General features: G+C 41.5%; 1 protein-coding gene across 10 annotated transcripts in view; it reads right to left on the reverse strand.

Annotated features, from left to right (window-relative positions):
- The window catches only part of CRB2 (crumbs cell polarity complex component 2), a 77,730-nt gene that overhangs the window by 17,763 nt on the left and 38,143 nt on the right, over nt 1–21,824 (reverse strand). For 9 of the 10 annotated variants that reach the window (XM_052814744.1, XM_052814742.1, XM_052814743.1 and 6 more), the window contains 5 exons: nt 13,321–14,022; nt 10,822–11,017; nt 10,138–10,277; nt 9,487–9,669; nt 8,412–8,525 (listed from right to left, as the gene is read on the reverse strand). In XM_052814744.1, the coding sequence (XP_052670704.1) occupies nt 8,412–8,525; nt 9,487–9,669; nt 10,138–10,277; nt 10,822–11,017; nt 13,321–14,022 (1,335 nt within the window). The remainder of the gene's footprint in view (nt 1–8,411; nt 8,526–9,486; nt 9,670–10,137; nt 10,278–10,821; nt 11,018–13,320; nt 14,023–21,824) is intronic. The other variant, XM_052814750.1, reaches the window with a different exon arrangement.

The following is a 21,824-nucleotide window of genomic DNA, read 5'->3' on the forward strand; positions in this document are numbered from 1 at the left end:
GAAGCCAATCTCACCCCTTGCTGAACAGTTAACTGGTGCTACATCACTAAATCCTTCTGTGCCTTACAGTGACCATAGCCTCCATCAGCCAGCTGTCTTGCCCTCTCTCCTCCTCCATTAACACCAATGATTTTTGTCAACTCTGTTTGAACATCTCCAGTTTGTCAAATTCTTCAGTTACACCAAAACAAGGCAGAAGGAGGTTTCTGTTGCATATTGCTTCCTAGATGCTAATTTCAGTGCAGCAGGAGGGTCTGTTGGCTGCAGATAACAGTGTAAATGAAGAAGGGGATGCCAGCAAAATAAAGGAACTTTTCCCTACTTCAGAAAAAAATAAGATTTTTGCCGTAGGCCATTACGGTATCCAGAAGTACAGATCATTTCCTGGATATCCATTATTCCAATCTTCTCCAAGACGTGGACAGTTGTGTCTTTGCAAACCCACTAGAAAGTGGATATTAAGAAGTAGTTAGAAACTAATTTGTTTCTCTAAGAGAAGCTTAGGCATCCCTTTTCAGGTACACTTAAAAAAAAAAAAATAAAAGGAGGGGACAACTCCATTTGACAAAAACAGGCCACTCAGGTAGTCTTCCCTGTTCCCTCTAAATTTCTTAGCTCAAATGTTTACTGTTATTTGAACTACCAATAGTAAAAGCAATGTTGCCAATCTGATTCACTACATCATTAGGAGACTTTAAAATGTTTAATGAGTTTCTTATCTAGTTAAAGACTAACAAACACAAACCAGTGGAACTTGTTATCTGAAAATGAGACAAGTGTTATTTAAAAGGCTGCTATCTGGAGACAAGTATTTTCAAACATTCCAGTTAATGTAGCAGTGTTTAAGCAAACAGTCCCAAGCTAACAACCCACAGGGGCTGGGTCAGAAACAGACACTCAGAAGTCACTGAGCTTTAACAGCCTGCAGTATTTTAAAATACAAATCTCTTCACTAGATTTTTAAAGTGTCACCGATGTGGTGAGAACAGTCTTGTTTCATAGATGCAAGTGTTACTAAAATCCATACAGCTCGCCATTCCCTAAATGAAGGTAACGATTTACTGACTGCTGTTAATAAGCAAAGATTCATGTATACAGTGTAAGAATCATATACTTCAACAGATACATAATATGTTAAAAGAATAAGCACACATAGAGATACTCTAATTTAGCTGTCATATACCAAAAAAACTTGACGGACGAGGTCTATTCATGGTCCCAATCTCGAAACATACGAGTTCAGTGGGACTTCCCGGCCAACACTGGCTTACCCTCTCCTGTAAGACAGCTGAATTCCTAGCAACCTTTCCCTGGTGCATCCTAATTAGGGCTTGCATTATTATTATCAAAAGGAAAAAGGAGGGGAGGGAGAGAGGGGGGAGAGAGAGAATTAGCCACAACAAAGGGACCCCGACACAATTATATTTGCACAATTACTGCCATTTCCATGGCAACACACTGCTTTGACCTCTCTCCCACCATGCACTACTACTCAAGGAGACAGTGGGGGAGGAGATGGAGAAGTGCATAGGCCAGCAAAGGGTTTGTCCTCCAAGTTAAAACAAAAACTACTTCTCAATAAAGGAGTTTTAAATCATTAAAGGAAAAAGGAAAATTGCAAAAACATCTGTAAAAAGCAAAACTAACGTTTCACAGAACTAACAGGGAGACATCTGTGTGTTTACACAGTACACCTGAGTACAAGACAAGGACCCATGCCTCAGAACACCCCGGATTTGACTACTGCACAGACCAAGGCAGAATTGTAGCAAAGATGCACACGGAGCATGCTGACAGCTCCGCATTCATCTTGCGGCAACAAGGAAATTCCTTGCCCTAAAGTTTCCAAAACAAAACTTTAGGTCTCTTCAAAATAAAAACATTCTTCCTTTCTAGTGAATTCTTGTTCCTTCTCATGCCTCCAGCTACCACTAATCACACAACCACCTCCCTGCCCTGGGCAGGCACGCAAACATTCAGGACACATTGCAATTACCGTATAGATCTCATTACCTGCTAGCAGAAAAATTCCCTTCAGGATCACGCCAATCAGCACAGATTTCATGGCCGACTCCTTGTGGACATTTGTGACAGTAAAGGGAAAAAAAAATGGGGGTGAATGGGAGGGGGGGAATGACAGAAAAGGCTGGACTGAAACGGCAGAATGTGTGTAAGCGCTCCCTGATGCCAGTCAGACAAAAAGGGATTGGAGATGAAACTAGCCAATATAGAAGAGACCTGCGCTGTAGTGAGATCTAATCCAGCCCTGCTCTAAACCTCCCCAGCTGGCCTCTGTCAGTGCTGACATGAAGAATGCGTACTCACAGTGTATTCTAACTCAGTGCATTACAGTAATACCCTGCAGTATCCACAGCATTAGCTCCAACAGTAAAAAGTTGAGAAACAATCTCTTGCCCTTGCCACCTCCCTGGTGAATCTGCCAAATTCCATGAATAAGGCCAAAATTTGGATTTTTGGTTTTATAGGCTAAGCCAAAAACCTGCATTTCCACCAGTGTGTAATATCCAAACTATACAAATAAGGAGAGTTCCAAATGCAGAGTGCAACCTGGACCCTGCTATACATTCAATACTGACTTAATCAAGGACCAGCACTTCATGTGGTTTCCTTCTTCTATGTGCCCTATTCTGTGCATTTGTGAGCACGAGCATTTCCACTCCACAATATTCACGAAGAAAAGTCTCAAGTCTTAACTACCGTGATCTGTTTCTCTGAAGTCAAACTGAATGGAAGGAAATTCCCTGCATTATGCTGACTGTACTGGTTGAAACATGGGACTGCAGAATCAAAACTCTCTCTTTCCTCATTAGCAACCTTATAAAATTAGCTGTTGCAATCTCATTTTTTTCCTCTGTGGTGCTAGGTTGGGTTGTTTGTTTTTTGTTTTGTTTTGTTTTTTAAAAGTGGTTACTTTCATATTGTAAAGTTCCTGGAGGCAGAATTGTACTTTCATGTTGTAAGGAACCCAGTGAAGGTTCTCATTTCTGTGAAGAAACGTTATCTGGGAGCTTTTCCCCAAACCTGCAGTCTCTGTTAGTATCAATGTCATGTCCAAGCAAACAAAAACTCCCACATGTCAGAGTCTGGAATCTGCATTAGCAGTATCACTTTAAGATATTAAAAGAAAGCATTCCAACAACTCTCGTAGCTATTTTACTTTCTTCATTTCACTCAATCCAAACATGCCAGCTGATTTTACAGATATTTTAAGTGGGAGGGATATGGTGTTTGTTTGGAGTCAAAACTGCTCAGATAGCCACATGAGTCCTATGCACGCATAGACCTATCCTAGCACAGATTTTAAATACTGTCTATATTAGCTAGTACAACCCTTCTGTTACTGTTCAAGAGAAAACAAACAGGTAGCTTGTGCCCATTCAACCGCCTACTGCAACAATAAAGTATAACAACTATGAAGACTGGAAAACGTTAAATCCCTTTAAAAATGTCCATATTTTGATTTATACACACACACATATATATTTACATACACACACACACAGACTCTATCTGTATACTGCTGATCGGAAATACATTGTACCCAAATCCACGTAGCATAAGTCAGCATAGATTCTGATGCCCTACTAGTCATTGCATCTTTTCAAATTCATTACATGAAATATTGCTAATTAGAAACTGTGATTGCTTCTTTTCCCAGGATCAGTTTAAGGATATATACAGACTAGGGTTCTCTTAGAGAGACAGAATGAGCATGAAGAAATACACAGTCATGACAATTCTAAATAGTACATATATACATGTATACACAAGATAAAATACTTAAATAAGACCTCTTATAAGCCAAAATGGTGGATCACTGAACATCTGTCTCAAACTATACACCACTGAGGAGTAACTGCTTAGGTTCTTTGAAGCTGGAGGATTCTAAAGAAATTAAAAGGATCAGATGATTCATTTTCTAGAGGTTTTAATTCCCCATTCTTACACACTAGCAATCATGCAAGTTACAAGATTCAGTCATGGCGTTTAAATTCAGAGAATAATTTTGTTCCTAATTGTTTGTAAAACTTCTTGAAGGAGGTCAAGATAAAAAATACTAAATATGTCAGAGGGTTCTTAGCAGGAAAATGTCACAAAATGGAAAGTGAACTTTGGATAGAAATTTCCAAATTTCACACATGTTCTTTAGATAGAGATTAGCAACTTCCTCACTGTGTTGGTAAATGAGTCCCAGAAATGTAGGAATTTCTTTCCAGGCTTCAGAGACACCCATCCTAGTCTCAAGAGCTAGCCTTCCCGGGGGAAAAGAAAGACGGGGGAAAAGAAAGACGGGGGAAAAGAAAGACGGGGGAAAAGAAAGACGGGGGAAAAGAAAGACGGGGGAAAAGAAAGACGGGGGAAAAGAAAGACGGGGGAAAAGAAAGACGGGGGAAAAGAAAGACGGGGGAAAAGAAAGACGGGGGAAAAGAAAGACGGGGGAAAAGAAAGACGGGGGAAAAGAAAGACGGGGGAAAAGAAAGACGGGGGAAAAGAAAGACGGGGGAAAAGAAAGACGGGGGAAAAGGGAACTTTGTTCTGCCTGAAGTATACATGGCAGTTCACATACTGCAAGCGGTGGCCTCCTGGCAAGCAAATCCATTATCACTGAAAATAATAAACATTGCTGATGATAAGCATTTTATGTGAAAACCAACACACTGAATCTAGTCTAATATCTGACATCCTGAAGTCATCTCTCCTGGTAGGCACCATTAGAAGACAGCCATCTCGCCATACCTACGCACAGGAGAATTCTTCTGTCTCTCTGGGACACTGCTCTGCCCAAGTACTTGCCTGGCTTGATTCTAAAGATGACATTAAGCTGGGCTTCACCCATTTTGTTTAGTAAGGAAGTCAAATTTAATTCATCAGAGTTGCTCCACCACTAATAATCCTCTCAAAAGTCTTTAACCATTGTGAACTAGCATATCTCAGGCTGTCCATAGTCAGAAAATCTATGCAAAGAGCTAGTTCAAAACAGAATGTGCAGTCACAAGCATCACAATCTCAGAAGACACTTTTGATCAAAACTCACCTGACACCTAGACACAAGCAGGATCTAGACCAAAGCGTATACTTGTAGCATTCTGATCAGATGACAGGGAAGTCAAAAGGTCTGATTAACCATGGAACTATAGTCCAGAAGGGAGATGCAGTGTGGAATGGAAGGGAAGCGGGGGGGTCTCACGAAGTGTCCCCTAGCTCCCTTCAGCTATATTTACCAAAAGGGATTCTGTTGAAGGGGTAACAGTCCTCTAATCTCTTTACTATCTTAACCTTTTAGCTGCCCTTTCTGTAGAGGCGACATCTCTAAAGCAAATCTGACATCAAGAAATACCTGCACAAAAAAAATTAAATCTATCTAAAGGTGGTTAGAAGGAAGAAGCATCTCCCATTTATTTCATGACCCACGACCCAGGAATTCAAGCCTATTTGATCTGGGCTAGCACTCCTAAGAGTAACCATTTATAGCTAACTACACAGAAGGTATCCTACTTCTTTAAGAACAACTGACAGACATTATGGCTGAACAAAGTAAAATGGTCAATAAGCACTCCAATTATATTAAAACACATTCACAATCACAATCCCTCCCAAATTTACCACCACATCACGTTCTGATTCTCCTGAAAGTAGAAGCATTCCTGAGCCATGTGCAAAAAAGCTCAGAATTTTACCATGATCACAAGGTGCTACTGCCAAGGGATGTCTGCAATTGAAAGGATGATGCTCTTCCACTCTCATTCAGGCTGACCAATGCCACAGCACTGTGTTTTAGGACACTGCCTCTCTAAAGGCAACTTTAGCAGGAGTTGAAATATGAGTGGGAATCCTCAGGCCATTTAAAAGTTTTTAAAAAATGAATGAGCCAAATTCCACTTAAGTGATTACAGTCTTGCAGGTTAAAAATTGATTCCCATTCCAAATAGAGGTACCTGTCTTTTACGTGATGGACTGAAACTATTCCTATGAATAAAGAATTCATTTTCATTTTTTTTCCCCTAAAAGACAGACTTTTCCTACTATGCTTTTTCTTTTGACCACAGTTTACATCATTTCCAAGACGATGCAAGATTCATTCTCCTTCTCACTTCATTTAGTACCCATGCAATCTTTTGATTCATACTTCTTACATCCTCTTAGGGTACATCCGCTACTAAAGCACAAACCGATGCACTGACCAGACTCTTCAGGACCTATTATGTAGTTCTCTCAGGAATGAGGCACCACTTTTGCAACAACTACATTTCAGAGAGAGCTGGCTCATCTCCCTGCACTGCTGTAGCCTGAGACAGCACTGAGGCAGTTAATTTGCAAAGAAAGAATTTCTCCTGACTCGCATTGTTATCCCAACACTCCCCAAATTCCTCAGACTGAAGAAAAAAAATACAGAAAGAACCCCCTGCCGCCCCAAGAAGGCATTCTTCATCAGAGTAGCAAGTTCACTTTAATCAGCGGAGGCAGCTTAAACCCAAGTTCATGGCAGATCTAAGCTGCCACAGAAATGTGTTTTGAACAGAAACATTATGGGAAGCTTCACAAAGTTGTTCTGTGATCCTAATATGAAGTAATAAGCTGTTTACCCAGCATGACTGTACTGGGATTAATTGACAAAGGAGGGGAGATTAATTGCTATTATTTCCCTGTCAGCTTCACTCCTCCACATGCACTCACTGATCTCAGACTGCTCCCAGCCTTTCACTGCGTTAATGTGTCAGAACTACCTCAGCTGAGACAAAGTCCTTTACCAAAAGCAATATCCAGAAGAGCAACCTGCTTCTAATCCCCTTCAAGTACTAATGAACCCAAATTTGATGCAACAGAATGAACTCTAGCACTCCTTTGCCCATCATCCTGTGTTTCTGTCAGCTTTTCTGCCCATGAGCACACTAAGAATTGGAAAGGATTAAACAGATCTGCAGTTTGGCAAAGCACAATGAAATTCTGAACTCTGTGAGGGTGCTGGGGCACTGAAGGAGGAAAAGGGAACAGGGCACATATGTGCGTGGGAATTCTGACAAGTAGGATAAACTTTCAGCCATCTCTTTGGACAAGATCTCAGTTCATGAGTACAGCATCGTAACTACCCAAGAAAATAGCAATAAAGAGTTTAGATAAAAGCCTATTTTCAAAGACCTCACCTACAAAAGCAAATTTTTCTTGGCCTAGCCTAAATTAGGAATCCAAAGCAAATGAGGTAGGCCAGAAAACCCCACAAAGAATTCAGCCCAGTTACAGAAGGTGTTAACTAGGAGTTGACTTGAGATTCTGGGAGTGAAAGTACCTGTGTAATGAGTCTTCCCAGGAAAGAGCTGGACAGAGTTACACCAACATAGCTCAACCACTATGATCACAGAGGGAAAACAGAAAACTTTCCCATGCAGTAAAGGCCTAAGACACGTCTCTGGAATGCTGCTACCTGCTGTTGCAAGGAGTTAAAGGTACAAGGTTTTCTTCTGGCTTCAAGTTTTTCTTTTTCCCACGAGATGGCAGCCTAGTAACACTGTGGAAAGGTTACATCCACCTCAAAAATACATAAATACAAGATTGTGCTGGGGACCACCTTTCCTATAAACTACTTTTTGGTGTTAAATTGCTCAAAACAGAGAGTACACATGGAATTTAAAGATGCAGAAGACTGAGAACGAATATTTTAAACTACGATGAGGTTTAGTATCAGTTAGCAGTGTACCTTCCCAACAGAGTTGATGTGCAATATTCACCATCCCCTAGTTTCTCAGCTAGAAAACTGAGACCCATTAGGGTCAGGCAGGGCATTTGTGTAAGAATCCAAACTCCCCATTCTCTTGTAAACAGAGAAGGCTTCATTTGCTCACATCACAAAGACCTTTTGACCTCCTAACATAGCAGATTACTGCCTTCAGCCAAAATTGCTGGCTCTTATCAACCAGGGGTGTTAGGGAATGGAGATGTTTTACAGATGTTTTATGTGCTGGTGATCCAATCTGCTATAGTTAGTAGCCTGTGACAACTAGAATGTTAAGCACCCCTTTTTTTATTTGAAGGCTGGTTTTGTTCACCTTCATAGTATGTGTATAAAAGAAACCCCACAGTTCTCCCAGTGAACTTTCACTCCAGGATACAGATCCCCTAGATATTCTGTTCTTAGACTCTTCTACATAGTTGGTCTTAGGTCTCAAAATTCAGTTCACAGCCTATGAACTTCCTTGACCAAAATCACATAGCTTTCCCATGGCATTTGAGTCCTGAACTGCAGACATCCCACTACCGCACTCCCCACAGTCCTGCTCAGCAGCCTGGGCTACCCAGTGCTGGAATCCAGTCCTGCAGCCAGGCAGTAATGCAGCAGCTCAGCATTAGTTAAGCAGAAGGACCCAATTCCAGCCACCCTCCTTCACCAACATTACCTGAATAACCTGGTAGGCAATGACAAAGGAAGCCATTAATAAGGTCCACGCAGAGCCCTCCATTCTGACACGGCTGGGACTCGCACTCATCAATGTTAGTAAAGCAGGTCTCCCCTTTAAAGTGAAAACACAAACAGCCACCTTAAGTGCACATGTGCATAAGCGAAGTTAAGAATCTGAATGACAATTGCATTCATAATTTTTTGCACTTCTGTTATCTAAAAATGCAAAAGAATTTCTTGAACTATAGCATGTCTCTCCAGACACTCTGACAAATAGATACTATCACTGAAAAATTAGGGAAAATGAAGTACGGAAAGGTCAAATGATTTTCCAGTGTCATGAAAGGCAGCAGTGGCAGGATCACAACTTCTGAACCATTCCCATCTGTGCAATAGTGGACCAAACACTCATTTTTCTCTCAGAAGAAAAAGCATTACTGTTTAGCCCCTCCTACCAGGGAATTTCCCCAGCTGTTAAATCCAGCCTTTTATACACATCTATAAACCAGGGGAAGAGTGGTATTTCAGCTGAACATCCGCAGAGCTTCTAGCTCCAAGAGCAAGATACCAAGAACCCCCTCTTCTGCTACCCACTCTGATTATACAGTTGCTGTCATGAGAGTAATCTCATCAAGGAAACACCTAGAATAGTTATCTGAGACTCCAGGGAATTAGTTTCCTTTGATGAGGAGTTTCACAGATATCCTGTAGGGATGAATTCTGCCATATGAATGAGAGACTGACAAAGAGAAACCACCTTGGCATCTGCATAGCCAGAGGGCATTCATCAAAGCACTTGGAAAGTGCCTAGGCTGTTGCCTCAACCTTGAGACAGGCTTGCTGGACAGAGAATGACATTCAGACAGCTGTCTGCAATGTATTCATACAGTACGTGAACAGAAGCATGTTCCTGATGCATCAGGCTGCTGCCCCCTCTGAAGTACCAGCCTCCTCAGAAGTACCAGTCGTTAAGTGATTTTTGTTGCACAGATAACATTGCTCCATTCCTATCTACTCAAACCATGCACCATCTATGAGGTGCAGACAGGATGAACATTTACCACATAGCTTACCTGCAAAGCCTGGCTGGCACCAACAGAGGAAACCAGCTGCTTGGCTATAGCTGAAATTACTGGGGAAGTCAGGTCGTGTTCCATAATAGGCTTGGTTGGATCGCTCAAAGCATACACCTCCGTTGTGACAGGGTTCTGTCGCACACTCATCCACATCCTCTTCACAGTGCTGTCCTGTGTAACCTGCCAGGAGACATCAGTGTCAACACCATGTACAACTTCACTAGAACTAGTCTCCCAAATATTGTGGCTGCCCTGAAAGTGAGAATAAGACCCAGAAGACACTGCAGCTCATCTAGTAGGGAGTCCCAGGGTCCTCCACTATGTCAAATGCAGGAGCCAATTAATCGATTTGCAGGAAAGCATTACCTCATGATAAAAAAACCACATGATGGAAAAAGGCAGAAAAGAGAAAGACAATTTCATGGTTGAGAATCGGGACGCGTTTCCCAGCAATGAGGTCAATTGGATCTTGGGATGGCCTGTAAAGGGCAGCAGTGGCAGCCTCACTGTTTCAGACAATGAAAAAAATCACACTGGACCATGCTATGTGATCGTTAATTCTTTACTTCTTCAACACAGCAATTTAGCACGTGCTCTCCATTGCAGTGTGCCTACATGCCAGCATAGGAAAATAGATTTCTAACCTACCTGGCCAGCAGGCACAGCCGTAGTTTTTGATTCCCTCCACGCATGTGGCACTGTTCAGACAGGGTTCAGAGGCACACTCCAGGATATCCAACTCACAGTGGTTCCCCTCAAAGCCTGTGTCACTGCAGTCACAACGGTAGCTGTGGGGCAGCAAAACACAGCAATGCATAAGCTTTTAATTTGACTGCAAAGCCCAGTATGAGGAAAGAGCAAATGGAGCTAAGCTGTCAGTCCTCATACCCACTTGTGGGGCAGAGGAAAAAAACAGTTCCATCTGCACAAACAGGCCACACTAATGACAGAGGAGACAACCCTCAGCAGCCTCCGATTTCACACCTTACCTGCAAAAAGGTAAATTGAGACATACAGCTCTGTTCTCAGCAGTTGCGTTTGCTGTTCATGCTCTGCAAATCACTTCCCTTTGTATCTGATATGTCAGCTGGAAGCAATAACGGGAATCTTTTCCTACCTTCCTTTACGCATCCTAGGACTTCTACTCGGAGGGGTCTTCTGACTTATTGCCATGAATCACTCTCAGTTACTGCCACTGGGACCACCGGGATGTACATTTAAACTAAATCCAACTCCCCCCACAGATTTCCAGTCTAATTTTCAGAGGTTACACTAAGTAGACCTTTAGATCAGTCCTGGTATCTAATTGACCAAACAACACTGATTTCTCACCTGTTAATGAGGTCATGACATGTCCCATTGTGCTGGCATGGTTGGCTCACACATTCATTAATGTCCACCTCACAGTGGATTCCTTGGTAACCTGGTGCACAGGTGCAGGTGTAGAACCCAACATGATCATTGCACAAGGCCCCATTCTGGCAAGGGTCTGAATCACATTCATCTATTTCAGCATCACAGTTCATACCTTTGTTACAAAACAGAGAAATATCTGTGTTATAAATCCAGAAAAGTGTATCTGTGCTGCCTGGACTTCTGAGCTGGAATCACAAAAGCCATGTTATCAACCCAAACTGGCTAGCATAGTGATCTGTTCTAATTTTGCCATAAGAATATTGGGAGCTTGTGAACAGCATGTGATTCTTACAAATTAGGACCTTTAATTTTTTTTTCAAACAAAATTATTTTGTCTAAACTTTTGGATTTTAGTCTTCTATCAAAATCAGAAATAGTTTCCAGTATTTGTGAAGCTTTAGTCTCTTTCATTCAGGTTTGCTGAAGCAGCCAATCAGTCAGCACTTCACAAATAACATCCATTTTCTGAGTAAGCCATAAAATCTTGATCTTACACACAGTTCTTAAAAATCTAATGATAGCTGTTTTGGTTTGGGATCCTTTGAGGGCAGGGAGGACAGGGATGGGAAGAGAAGAATCACACTGCTAGTCAGTGTTATTTAAACTTTTATACACGATATAGCTCTTACAGTTTTAGTTAGACATGGTACTCTTCACTTGTGTTGCGTTGCTATTAATCAGATCCAGTGTTCTACATCAGAGGCAGTTGCATTTTGGGTATGGGAAAAGTGATCTCTACCTGCTTCTCCAAAACATTGTTCCATTTGTTTAAATAATATTTGTAACTTGCTTTGAGATACCTAGGAAAAAAGCATTAAAGCAGTGCAAAATGCTAATTACAGTGATACTAGGTATTAGTAAGTCATTTTATTATGAAATGCTATTAAAAGTTAGGTGTTAGCTCCAATACTTCTCGTCAAGAATAACAGCAAGTCACGCATTTTTGGTCCAAAGTCTCAACTTTCCCTGACAGAATAAGGCCTCCTGCATGACTTCTATGCAACTGTCTTATCATACTATATTCCACCTCTTTGAGTTGTCCATGGCCTGGCATCACCTCCAAACTTTAGTCATTACAGTGGCACCTGCCAATCCATCTAATCTCCCTTTCTTGGCAAAGGCTCACCACATACTGGACATGACCATCCTAATCCTGATGGAATGTGGGCCCCCTAATCTGCTGGTTCAAACCCGTCAATACCCACGCAAAACCTCCTTCACCGAAATTCCAGTTGCAAGCACCAGGAAACAACCTGGCCTTGCTAGCCAATGGTGCTAGAACCTCTGCTAGAAGCACTAGATCATAAGGCAAAACCTCATATTTGACATCAGAATAACCTGGAGCACAACAATCTCCTCCAGCTGCCTGTGTCATTTTATCACTTCCTTGGCAGGGGAATCCCACAATCCTGAATTGAGGATTCAGCATAAAGATAAAAAAGAAACTGATTTGCAAAGACAATTATGCTTGATACTCAAAATCAGTGGTAATCTTAAGGCCTACACAGAAATTCTGGGGTTCTTCTCCTTCATCTCTGTTCATTTTTATCAGAGAGTGAGTCAGCATCAAGGACTGCATTCCTGATGTTGTAACTTCTCCTCATTCCACTGGTAATCAGCAGCATTCCTTCGCAGCAAACTAACTCTTTAAACACTTCAGTCTGTGACAACAAGGAAGGCTGAGAAAGTTCATGTGCTAGGTGGTACCAGGCAGACATGGGCGCAGTACAATTGCATTCCACTCTGATAAGCAGTGCTGGAGAAAGGAGAAACCCCCACTGCCTCCCTCACAAATAACTCACAGGTGTAGATTACTCTCTGAGTCATCATTAGCACAGATCCACAAAAAAAGAGATGCTTAAGTCACATGCCAAAAGACATTCACCAGGCATGGAAGAATTGGAGAAGGTATCTCCAACTAAAAGCCACTTTATTCCAAAGAGACTACTTCCCTCAGAAATCCTGCAGAACAGGACAAAGAACTACAAGCCAGATAGGCAGAGATAAGGTATACCTGGAAATACTAAGTATACATATTTCCTGATAATAAATCTCTTTTCTTGTATATCTCCCTTAATTTTATACTGAGAGCTAATCACATCTACTTTATATCTAGTACTCAAGTCTCAGACAGTCCACCCACTTCCACTCTTAGATCCATGTCTCTCAATATCCACAACATCCATGGGAATCAAAGCCTCAACAAGAAGCCCTACACCATTATTGACACACAGTACCAAGCACTCCAGAAATATCAGTCCTGCAACAGAGATTTAGTCTCATAGCTGTAAAACAACAGCTTCTCAGAACAGCTACTAACACTACAAGACACATCGGCAGCAGGCAAACTGTGGAACTACATGAACAGTGAGACATAACCCAACCACCCGGCTAGTACATGAGCATGAAAGGTACCTGTGTAGCCGGGGACGCACTTGCACAAATAGTGATCCATCTCATTCAGGCAGGTGCCATTGTTTTTACAGGGCCGGGACGCACACTCGTTGATGTCTATTTCACAGTTGTATCCTTGGAACCCAGGCACACAGAAACAGCTATACTCATTCACCCTGTCTCGGCAGATGGCTCCGTTCTGGCAGGGATTGGAGGCGCACTCATCAATGTTGTCTCTGCAGTTGGCCCCGGTGAAGCCAGGCTGGCAGATGCAGGTATACTCCCCAGGACCCTCGACACATGTCCCGTTATTTAGGCAGGGGTGGCTAGAGCACACAGAGCTTTCTGTTTGGCAGCCTTCTCCATTCAGTTCTGTTTGGCATTCACAGGTGTATCCATTTACACTATCTACACATTCAAAATGAGGATCTTTACAAGGGTTGCTCTCACACTCATTAATATTAATGTTACAATCAATACCTGTAAAGCCAGGCATACAGATGCATTCATATTCCAGGAGTCCTGGAGTCCTGTTGCAAATCCTACGGGCAGGACACTCATGTTTAATGCATGCATCATAGAGGAGTTCACAGTTTATACCCATATAGGCTACAGGCTCCATGGGGCAGGTGCACTGGTAACCCCCTTCCAAATCCTTACAGCTGCCACCATTTTCACATGGGGATGAGGAACAGCTGCTATCATTTTCAGAGTATGAAGTTCCTGTTGAGAAAAGAGACTTTTTGTTAGTCAGTATTCATATCCCTAAAGAAGAAAGTTCTTCTGCCAATCATCACATACAACTCAGAGGTTGCCCACCTCAGTTCCACACTGCAAGGGGCTGTTCTAGCTGTTAGCTGAGGAGGACACTGGAGAACCAAACATTTACTATAAAGAAGACAACACAATATGCCTTCATATGATGGCAATCAGGAATTTCTTGCTAAGTCGGTTGACTAGTTTTAGGAGGCACTCACAATCCAACTATTTTACTTGTGCTTATTCATCCCTGAGTCACTTTGAGAGCAGTGAAACATATCACCTTAAATCCATTCACAAGATGAACTTTGGGTAATATTCAATGACCCCTTTCACCAACAGAGCACAGGACTTGTGCTTGGAAATCCAGAGGCAGACAGTATGTTTTAAGATATTGGCTGTGGCTTTTTATGTCCCAGCTCCTCCTTCTGAGGATACAATTTTTTTCTCAGATAACTCACTACCGGTTTGAAGATGCTGCCAAAAACAATCCAACCCAAACTCCAAACTGGCACATTTCACACAGCCTCTGATTACATCGAGCAACTCAAAGTTTGATAACCACTGGCAAGGCACCCTCGCCCCACAGGTTAGAAATGTAAATTCACACAGCAGGAAATTTTTAGGTGTTATGAGAACAGCAAAGAAGAGCAGAGACTGATGAGATTCACTATACTGACGACATTTTTAGATCCAAACTCTTAGTATCTGCAGAGCAAAACCACCAGTGTAATATCTAAATACCAGCAACTAATGTTGAGACCAGATTGCCCTAAATCTGGGAGCATTTGGATGTGATCAATTTATTCACACCCAGGCACAATGCCTTGTTGTCCCCAAAATGGCAGTGTTTAAAAGGCTCTTGCCCCATTAAGCAATTCCACCATCCAGAAATGTGATGGGACGTGCCCATGGGACTGCATATTTAATGGATATAAGTGAGATTATACAGGATATAAAAACCAAAAAAGTGTTCAATTTAGATATTTGTCAAAGGAGCAGAACGGAAGAATAGGAGGAATCCTCATTTCTTTTCCAAAAGAAATTTCAAATTCACTTTGTGAAACAATCTAGTCAAAGGGCAGAACAGCCCAGGGGACAGGAGACAGTTGCCTTGATATTAGAATTAGGATATATGCCCTGGACTCAATTATACTTTCCAAAGGAAAAAAAAAAAAAAAAAAGGTATAAAGGGACAAAGGCAATACAAACAGAGAACTTCTCCCTTCACAAAGGCAGCAGTCATTAGACCCTCATCTCACTGTGGCTTTCTGATATGAGAGTTTTTTGTTCTGCTCCATTCCAGGATACATAGGAGAAAAGCTGTTGGGTAGAGATACCCCAGACTGATTCCTGCATAAGTGTTATGAAACATCCAAACTTGGAAGTAACTCTGCAAACAACTATATAGCAGATGTTTTGAAAATGTCTATGGCCACAAAGCAGAGATAAAGCTCATGAAATTGCAAATGGTATCTGAGAAATAGCTACTGCTTCTGGTGAGACAATCCTGACTTTGCCTACCATTGGAAGTCAAGCAATCACTAGCATTTAACCTTGTTTTTAGATGCCATTGTGTAAGCCGCTCTTTGCCCTTTTTGCTGCCTTCTGCACGTAACTGTGGGCCAGCTTGTGACAGAAATCAGTCCCTGGGAAACTCCACAAAACTGCAGGTGGAGAGTGGGCAGTTACTCTGACACTACCCACAGCTCCCCAGCCTCGGCCCTCACTGCATTACTGCTAGTTGAGAAATGTTGTTTTAACGTGCCATGCTCCATGCTAAGGATTTGCCAGGATCACACAACACAGCATCACTTCTCAGCTGACCGTACACATTCTCTCATTCGTGCCATCATTATCCCAGCCTATTTTTGGTCATGTTTGCCTTGCTTTGGTGCACCTTCTACACACCCAGCAGTTAATCTGTGTCAGTGGTTTTCTATCAACTCATTGCCCTATCAGCTTCTCAGTCTCTTTGTACCTGAAGGTGGAGGCATCCGACTTCAGGGCCTGAAAGGGATTTATAGGAGACTTTGGTTTACAAAAGCCTGCCCCTGCTCTGACCTCCCCCAAATTCCTCCCACCAAAAGACTGTAGTGTTTCTAAGTCTTCTTTTAAGAGACAGTGTTGATGGGGAAGGGAGGGTGCTGAGGGATTTAGACAGCCCTTTCTCTTCCCAGCATCATCTCTACAGCCCGCCCCTCCCTTCCTCTCTCATGTGATGCTGGGGAGAGTTGCTGAGCATTGCACTGTCCAGCAATCTCATTATTCTGCCATCAACCCTTTTATTCTCAGATTCCCAGTCAGGCAGAAAACAAGGATGACGGAATCTGCCTGGAATCTCTGTAGCAATTAAGAGTGGGAGCCCAGGAAACTATTTGCAAAAGAGCTTTACTAGGCAGGAGATATGCGCCTTTGTACGCTTAATGAGTAACCAGTCCCAGCCTGCACTTTCCACAGGCCAGGAACACAGTCTATGGTAAAAAAGAGACCAAGTCCACTGCATGTTCAGAATGACTTTTCCAACTTGCAGCAGGCTCCATCTGCAAAGAAATTCACATTTCAACAGAATCACCAAGCACTGCTACTGTAGACAGGCTGAAGTAATTTCAAAGGCTACATGCACAGTTTTCTGCTTCCATTATAAGTAGGCAGTCTAAATGCCTCTTGCAAATAAAGATAAACATCAAATCCCTTTGCTATTTCCTGTCTTTTCCAAAGTTCTTTCACAACAGACATACCTTTTTGTACCTTCTCTATTTTGGTTCATCATATGACTGCAATGCTCAATTATCTGTATTAGTCATTATGCCTGTCCATTACAAAAAGATTTGGTGACAAATGTATCGCCCCGTTGTCACACACAAACTTGCAGACTCAACAGGGCTGAACTACAGACAGATACCAAGTCAAGCAAACACAAAGCTTCACTAAAAAGCCAGGAGGCCCTTTTGGCTTACCAAAGAACAGCAATAGAGTAATAGGGAGAACTCCAATCTCCTCTAAACTCACTATGATCATGAACAATAGCAGTGGTTAACTAGTTACGTGTACTCATAATCTGTGGTGAATGACTGGTTATGTACAGGACTGCATAGAGAAAAGCTGAATTCCTGCATTGTTACTGTATTAGTTTTAGCTACTTTCTATGACCAAATGTTAACCTTAGTTACATCTAAAAGTGATGACTTCAGCAGAACCTCATTTTGGAGGAAAATGTTCCTTTTTTGGAACAAACATCCTGAAGTAACCCAGCATTGCTCATAAGGCATGCATGGAGCAGGCTGAGAAGACTGCAGCGTAAATCACAAGAAATGAAACAACATCTAAGTAACTTCAAATTATTCTGTGAACTGCAGCTTGCAGAAAATTACCCAGTGTTTGCCCTACTCAGTAGAGGTTACAGGTGTGTTAACAACACTAACTCCAAGATTATATCATATACTCCCCCGTATTTAGCATGCCTATACTAATACTGGAATATTTCCCAAGGACAAAACATGCCCCTGTGTAAATATGAGTATAGCCCCAACGTTCATTCAGTGGCAGTGCTAAACTTCTGGCTAAATAATTCCACAGATGAGACACTAATTCAAAACAGAATTTGTTACAGAGTGATGTCAGAAAGGGGGATTTCAGCAGTGAGAAGTGAGTACAACACTCGTGACATCGCCAGGAAGTTAAACACAGAGCCTGCAAGAATTCAGTGTACTAAATGGGTATCAAAGACTTAGACTACCACCTAGCTTGAGAAAGAACACATACATTTTTAGCTCTAGTTTTGTTATTTTCATCCATCAGTCTAGGGCATACAATAATTCCTCTCAATTTTGGAATAGATTATTATATGAATGTGAATAGCGTACAAATATGCACCAAATGCTAATAAGCAAAACAAGTAAACTATATTTTCCTGCTGCACAATATACCAACCATGAAAACATTTAATTCAGACTATGCTGTTTCATGAAAATGGTGAAAATCAGGTCAAAGAAGTCATTGAAAGACAAGAGTTTATAGTTTTCCACAAAAGTAGTTGATGCTGGATTAACAATGACATTCAGGATTTTCCTTTACGTTTCACAAGAAGAATATGAACCAGTAATGTCTATAAAAGAAAAAAACATAAAAAAATACATTACAGTCATACAATCCTACAACCCTACTCTGAAATGAAACTGGAGAAGCCTACAGTTTCTTTGAAGAATATGTTCCAGGCATTTAGGGGTGGATTAGGAGGAACTTCAAAGGCTAACAGAGTTGCATATAAAGCATTCATTGAGCTCTGTAAGGACAGGTCTGGTTTTACACTTTAAAGGTAGCTGACAAGGATTTTCCCTAAAAGATGAGGTTTGTGACCTTTTTTATCACTTTAAGGCAAACAAGCTACATTACCAGGCTTTGTTTTAATAACTGGCTTTAATAATTTTATACTTTATACCTTTACTAAATGATTTTGTCAAAGGGCAGTTGCAACAGTGGGTTTTCTAGCCAATAAAAAGAGAAATCAGAAATTAATGAGATGCTGGGCAATCCGAGATACCCCTGGTAGTAGTTCACTCTCTCCCAGAGAGTCCTAAGGAATTTCTTACTTCAGCTAACCAGGACAAGATGCTGTTGCGCTGCACTGGCAGAAAGAGTTGTGGGAACTGATAAAGACAGTGTGGGAGGAGGAGGCTCTCAAAGAGCTGTAGCGAGGTTTCTGTCCTCTTTAAAAAACAAACAAAACCCCTCAACTTTTTTCTCCATTATCTCACACATGTTCTGAAATCTCAGTGGTAATCTCCCCCACAACAGGAGTTGCATTGAAGTAACTTTTTTCACAGCCACCCCTCTCCATCCTGACATAATGTTAGCAGAAGGTTTTATTATAGACCAATTATGAGTTGCTAAGACAATACACAGGACAAAGAGCTTCAGTCATTTTATTACTTCACCACTTATGACATGCTGTTTTAGCATTACTCACTGGCTTCTAGTTTTTGTTTTGCTTTTCACAAGTTTGTTTTTAAAAGTCTTGGGAAACCATGATAGAGGATGGATGCCTTCAGGCTGGGATACACCTGACCTCATGGAAGATGCTCAGTGGAACATCTTCATGAATCTCTCTCCCTCTCACTTTAATTTTAGCAGCTTCAGTTGTTGATTCCCAAGGTCCCCTTAATTGTCACCCTTTCCATGCACATGGTACCTGAAGTTTCTAACTCCTCACACTGGCTTCACTGATAACTACCTTAAAGGTGCTCTTAATGATCACTTAAAATTCCAACAGGGAAGTGGCATGCATTGGGGTTATCAGCCCAGAGATTACCTTGTTTCTTTCATACTGAAGGACAATTTTAACAATCGATTGGGTTTTTTTTCTTAAAATTATAAATAGTGTGTTATTCAAATGGAACAATATAATCTCCACAAACACAAAAAAATTATAAGCAGAGTCAGCGGTACTTACTGAAAATACACGTCTCTGAATACCTGTTCATGCATGTGCACTGCACTCAGAATACATTTTCATCTTTTCACTATCTCCTGTGTACAATCTCTCAGGAAAATGCTCACAATCACAGACACAACTGCCAGAAGATTCAGGATGCCACAATATTATTTCCTGGCCTAGCAAAAACTTAATATGAGCTTGGGCAAGCCAGTTCCACTTTGTGTATCAGTTTGCCCAATTTAAAAAATAGTTACAGGTAGTTCACAAGTGTCCCGTAAGATGAAATTATTCAAAGCCTTTAATACTTTACATTAGAGGTATTACAGAATTAGGAATTTAGATTTTTCCAGTCTCTATAACACAGAGGTGCTTTATTTCAGCATGTAATATAAATACTACAACTGCCTAGCAAAAGGAAAGACAATTAAAGAAAAGGGTGTATTTAATTTCTGCATTCCCACTGACAATATGAAATATATTTCCTCAAGTTCTAGGCTCTGAAAACTTGCCCAATCTTACACATTCCAGCTGTGGCTTTGATCATTCCTAGATGCCCAAATCATCTCAGGAAGCAGAGAATACCTAGGAGGAGAAGGTAGGCTCTAAAGTGGTATACGATGTCAGATTGGGCACTTTACCCAGACTAATTACGGGAATATTACTGATAAAAGGAATTGGGTCTTTCCTGTCTTTGGGTCAATCAGAAGTGAGGCTTTCTGAGACAACAGGATGACAAAAGGATGAGAATCAGGTCTGCATATGTCCAACTTTTCTCATCCCTTCAGCTTCTCTCTCTCAGAAAATCAGCACAATTCGCACTACCCACAGTCCAGTTTAAAAAAAAGACAAAAAACCAGAGGATGTAAAATACCAGACTGAAGCTGCAATGCTTTTAAGGGGTAACCAGGCTACATGTATGCCCAACAGTGTTTCCCCATGACATGAACTGAGCAAAGGGATGTGCACTCTTCTCCTCAAGAACCTATTACTGTGAAGGATTGCCAAACAGAGGAGAAAAAACTTTACACACTGCATCTCCTAGTGTAGCACTTTTGTTTTCTGTTAAACAAGTTGCAACAGACAGGATTCTGGCATATTATCCTCTTGTTTTAGTGATATACTTTGGGAAAACACTGCTTCATGCTTATGAGTATTTATTTATGTTTCCAAAATTATGACCCAGTCATGATGTATTAAGTACCTTTTGTGCATGGATTTGTTACCGAGTTCCTTGACTTTCATGTTATTTTAAATCTTGCTCCCTATGACTATCACCCTTTACAAAAATGCACTGCAGGCTTGTGAAGAAAGAGGCTTCCTTCAGGTGTATTTCACCTGCCCTACTCACTACAACAACTGGAAAGAAGACAATTTACAACCAAGAGGGGAGAACAGCAGGCTTTCTAGCAGCAGCCTCCAACTGCACCGCAGTAATAACTCAGCTAGAGGAATCTTCAAGTGCCTAAACCATGAATGCTCAAAACCCCAGCCTGATGAAATTTTTACCAGTCAGGCTGTGCTCCTGCTGATCACCCCAGCACATTTCCTGCTAGAGAAAGATACTGAGGACCAAGGGTAGAAAGGGAATCCCTCCACCTGAAGTATCAGAGTAACACAACTACTAAATAAACTCTGAATAAAGGAATGGAAAGAGTTATGTCTCCATGACAACAGAAAGGCATGTGCTTATATTAGTAAATCCCTGCTGACCTCTGCTGATCTTCCCCTGTCCTGGTCAGTGTAAGGGATTAGTGAAAGGGTACACACCATGGCCTGTTCCCAGGATCCACACACCAGGAAGGAAGACTGGACAGGTCTGAAAAGGGGTTTTCATGCTGTTCACCCTCTCTGTTCCCCACCCTTGCTAACTTTGGAAGGATAGCATATCTGCTGTGGAAGGTAATGGCAGAATAAAATCAAATCCTTCTTTAGGAAGTACCTTCAGTGTACTTGTCCAGGGAGCATACAAGGCCTTTTTAGGCAGCTTTACACATCCTAGAGCTTTACAAGCCCCATTTCCTCCTTGACACAGAGAGATTAAACCCTTTCTTCTCAGACCTGAGCAAAGCACCTGCTCCTAGTAATACCAGCATCAGAAAACAAGGCCCTGAAATTCTCTGAGACTACTGACAAGCTTATGACATGCTAACAATTGGCACTGATTTTTCACCTAGCCTTAATTATTCCTTAACCTGTATTCCTTGTCCTGTTTAACACAGTAATGGGCATCTTTTGACACCTACTTTAACGGTGGGCCTTTCTATTCAACATCAGAAAATGCGATGTGGGCATGGTAAACTTTCCAAAATCCCAATGTTTGGTCACAGCT

Source organism: Harpia harpyja, chromosome 19 (assembly GCF_026419915.1).
Source record: "Harpia harpyja isolate bHarHar1 chromosome 19, bHarHar1 primary haplotype, whole genome shotgun sequence".
Classification (NCBI taxonomy): domain Eukaryota; kingdom Metazoa; phylum Chordata; class Aves; order Accipitriformes; family Accipitridae; genus Harpia; species Harpia harpyja.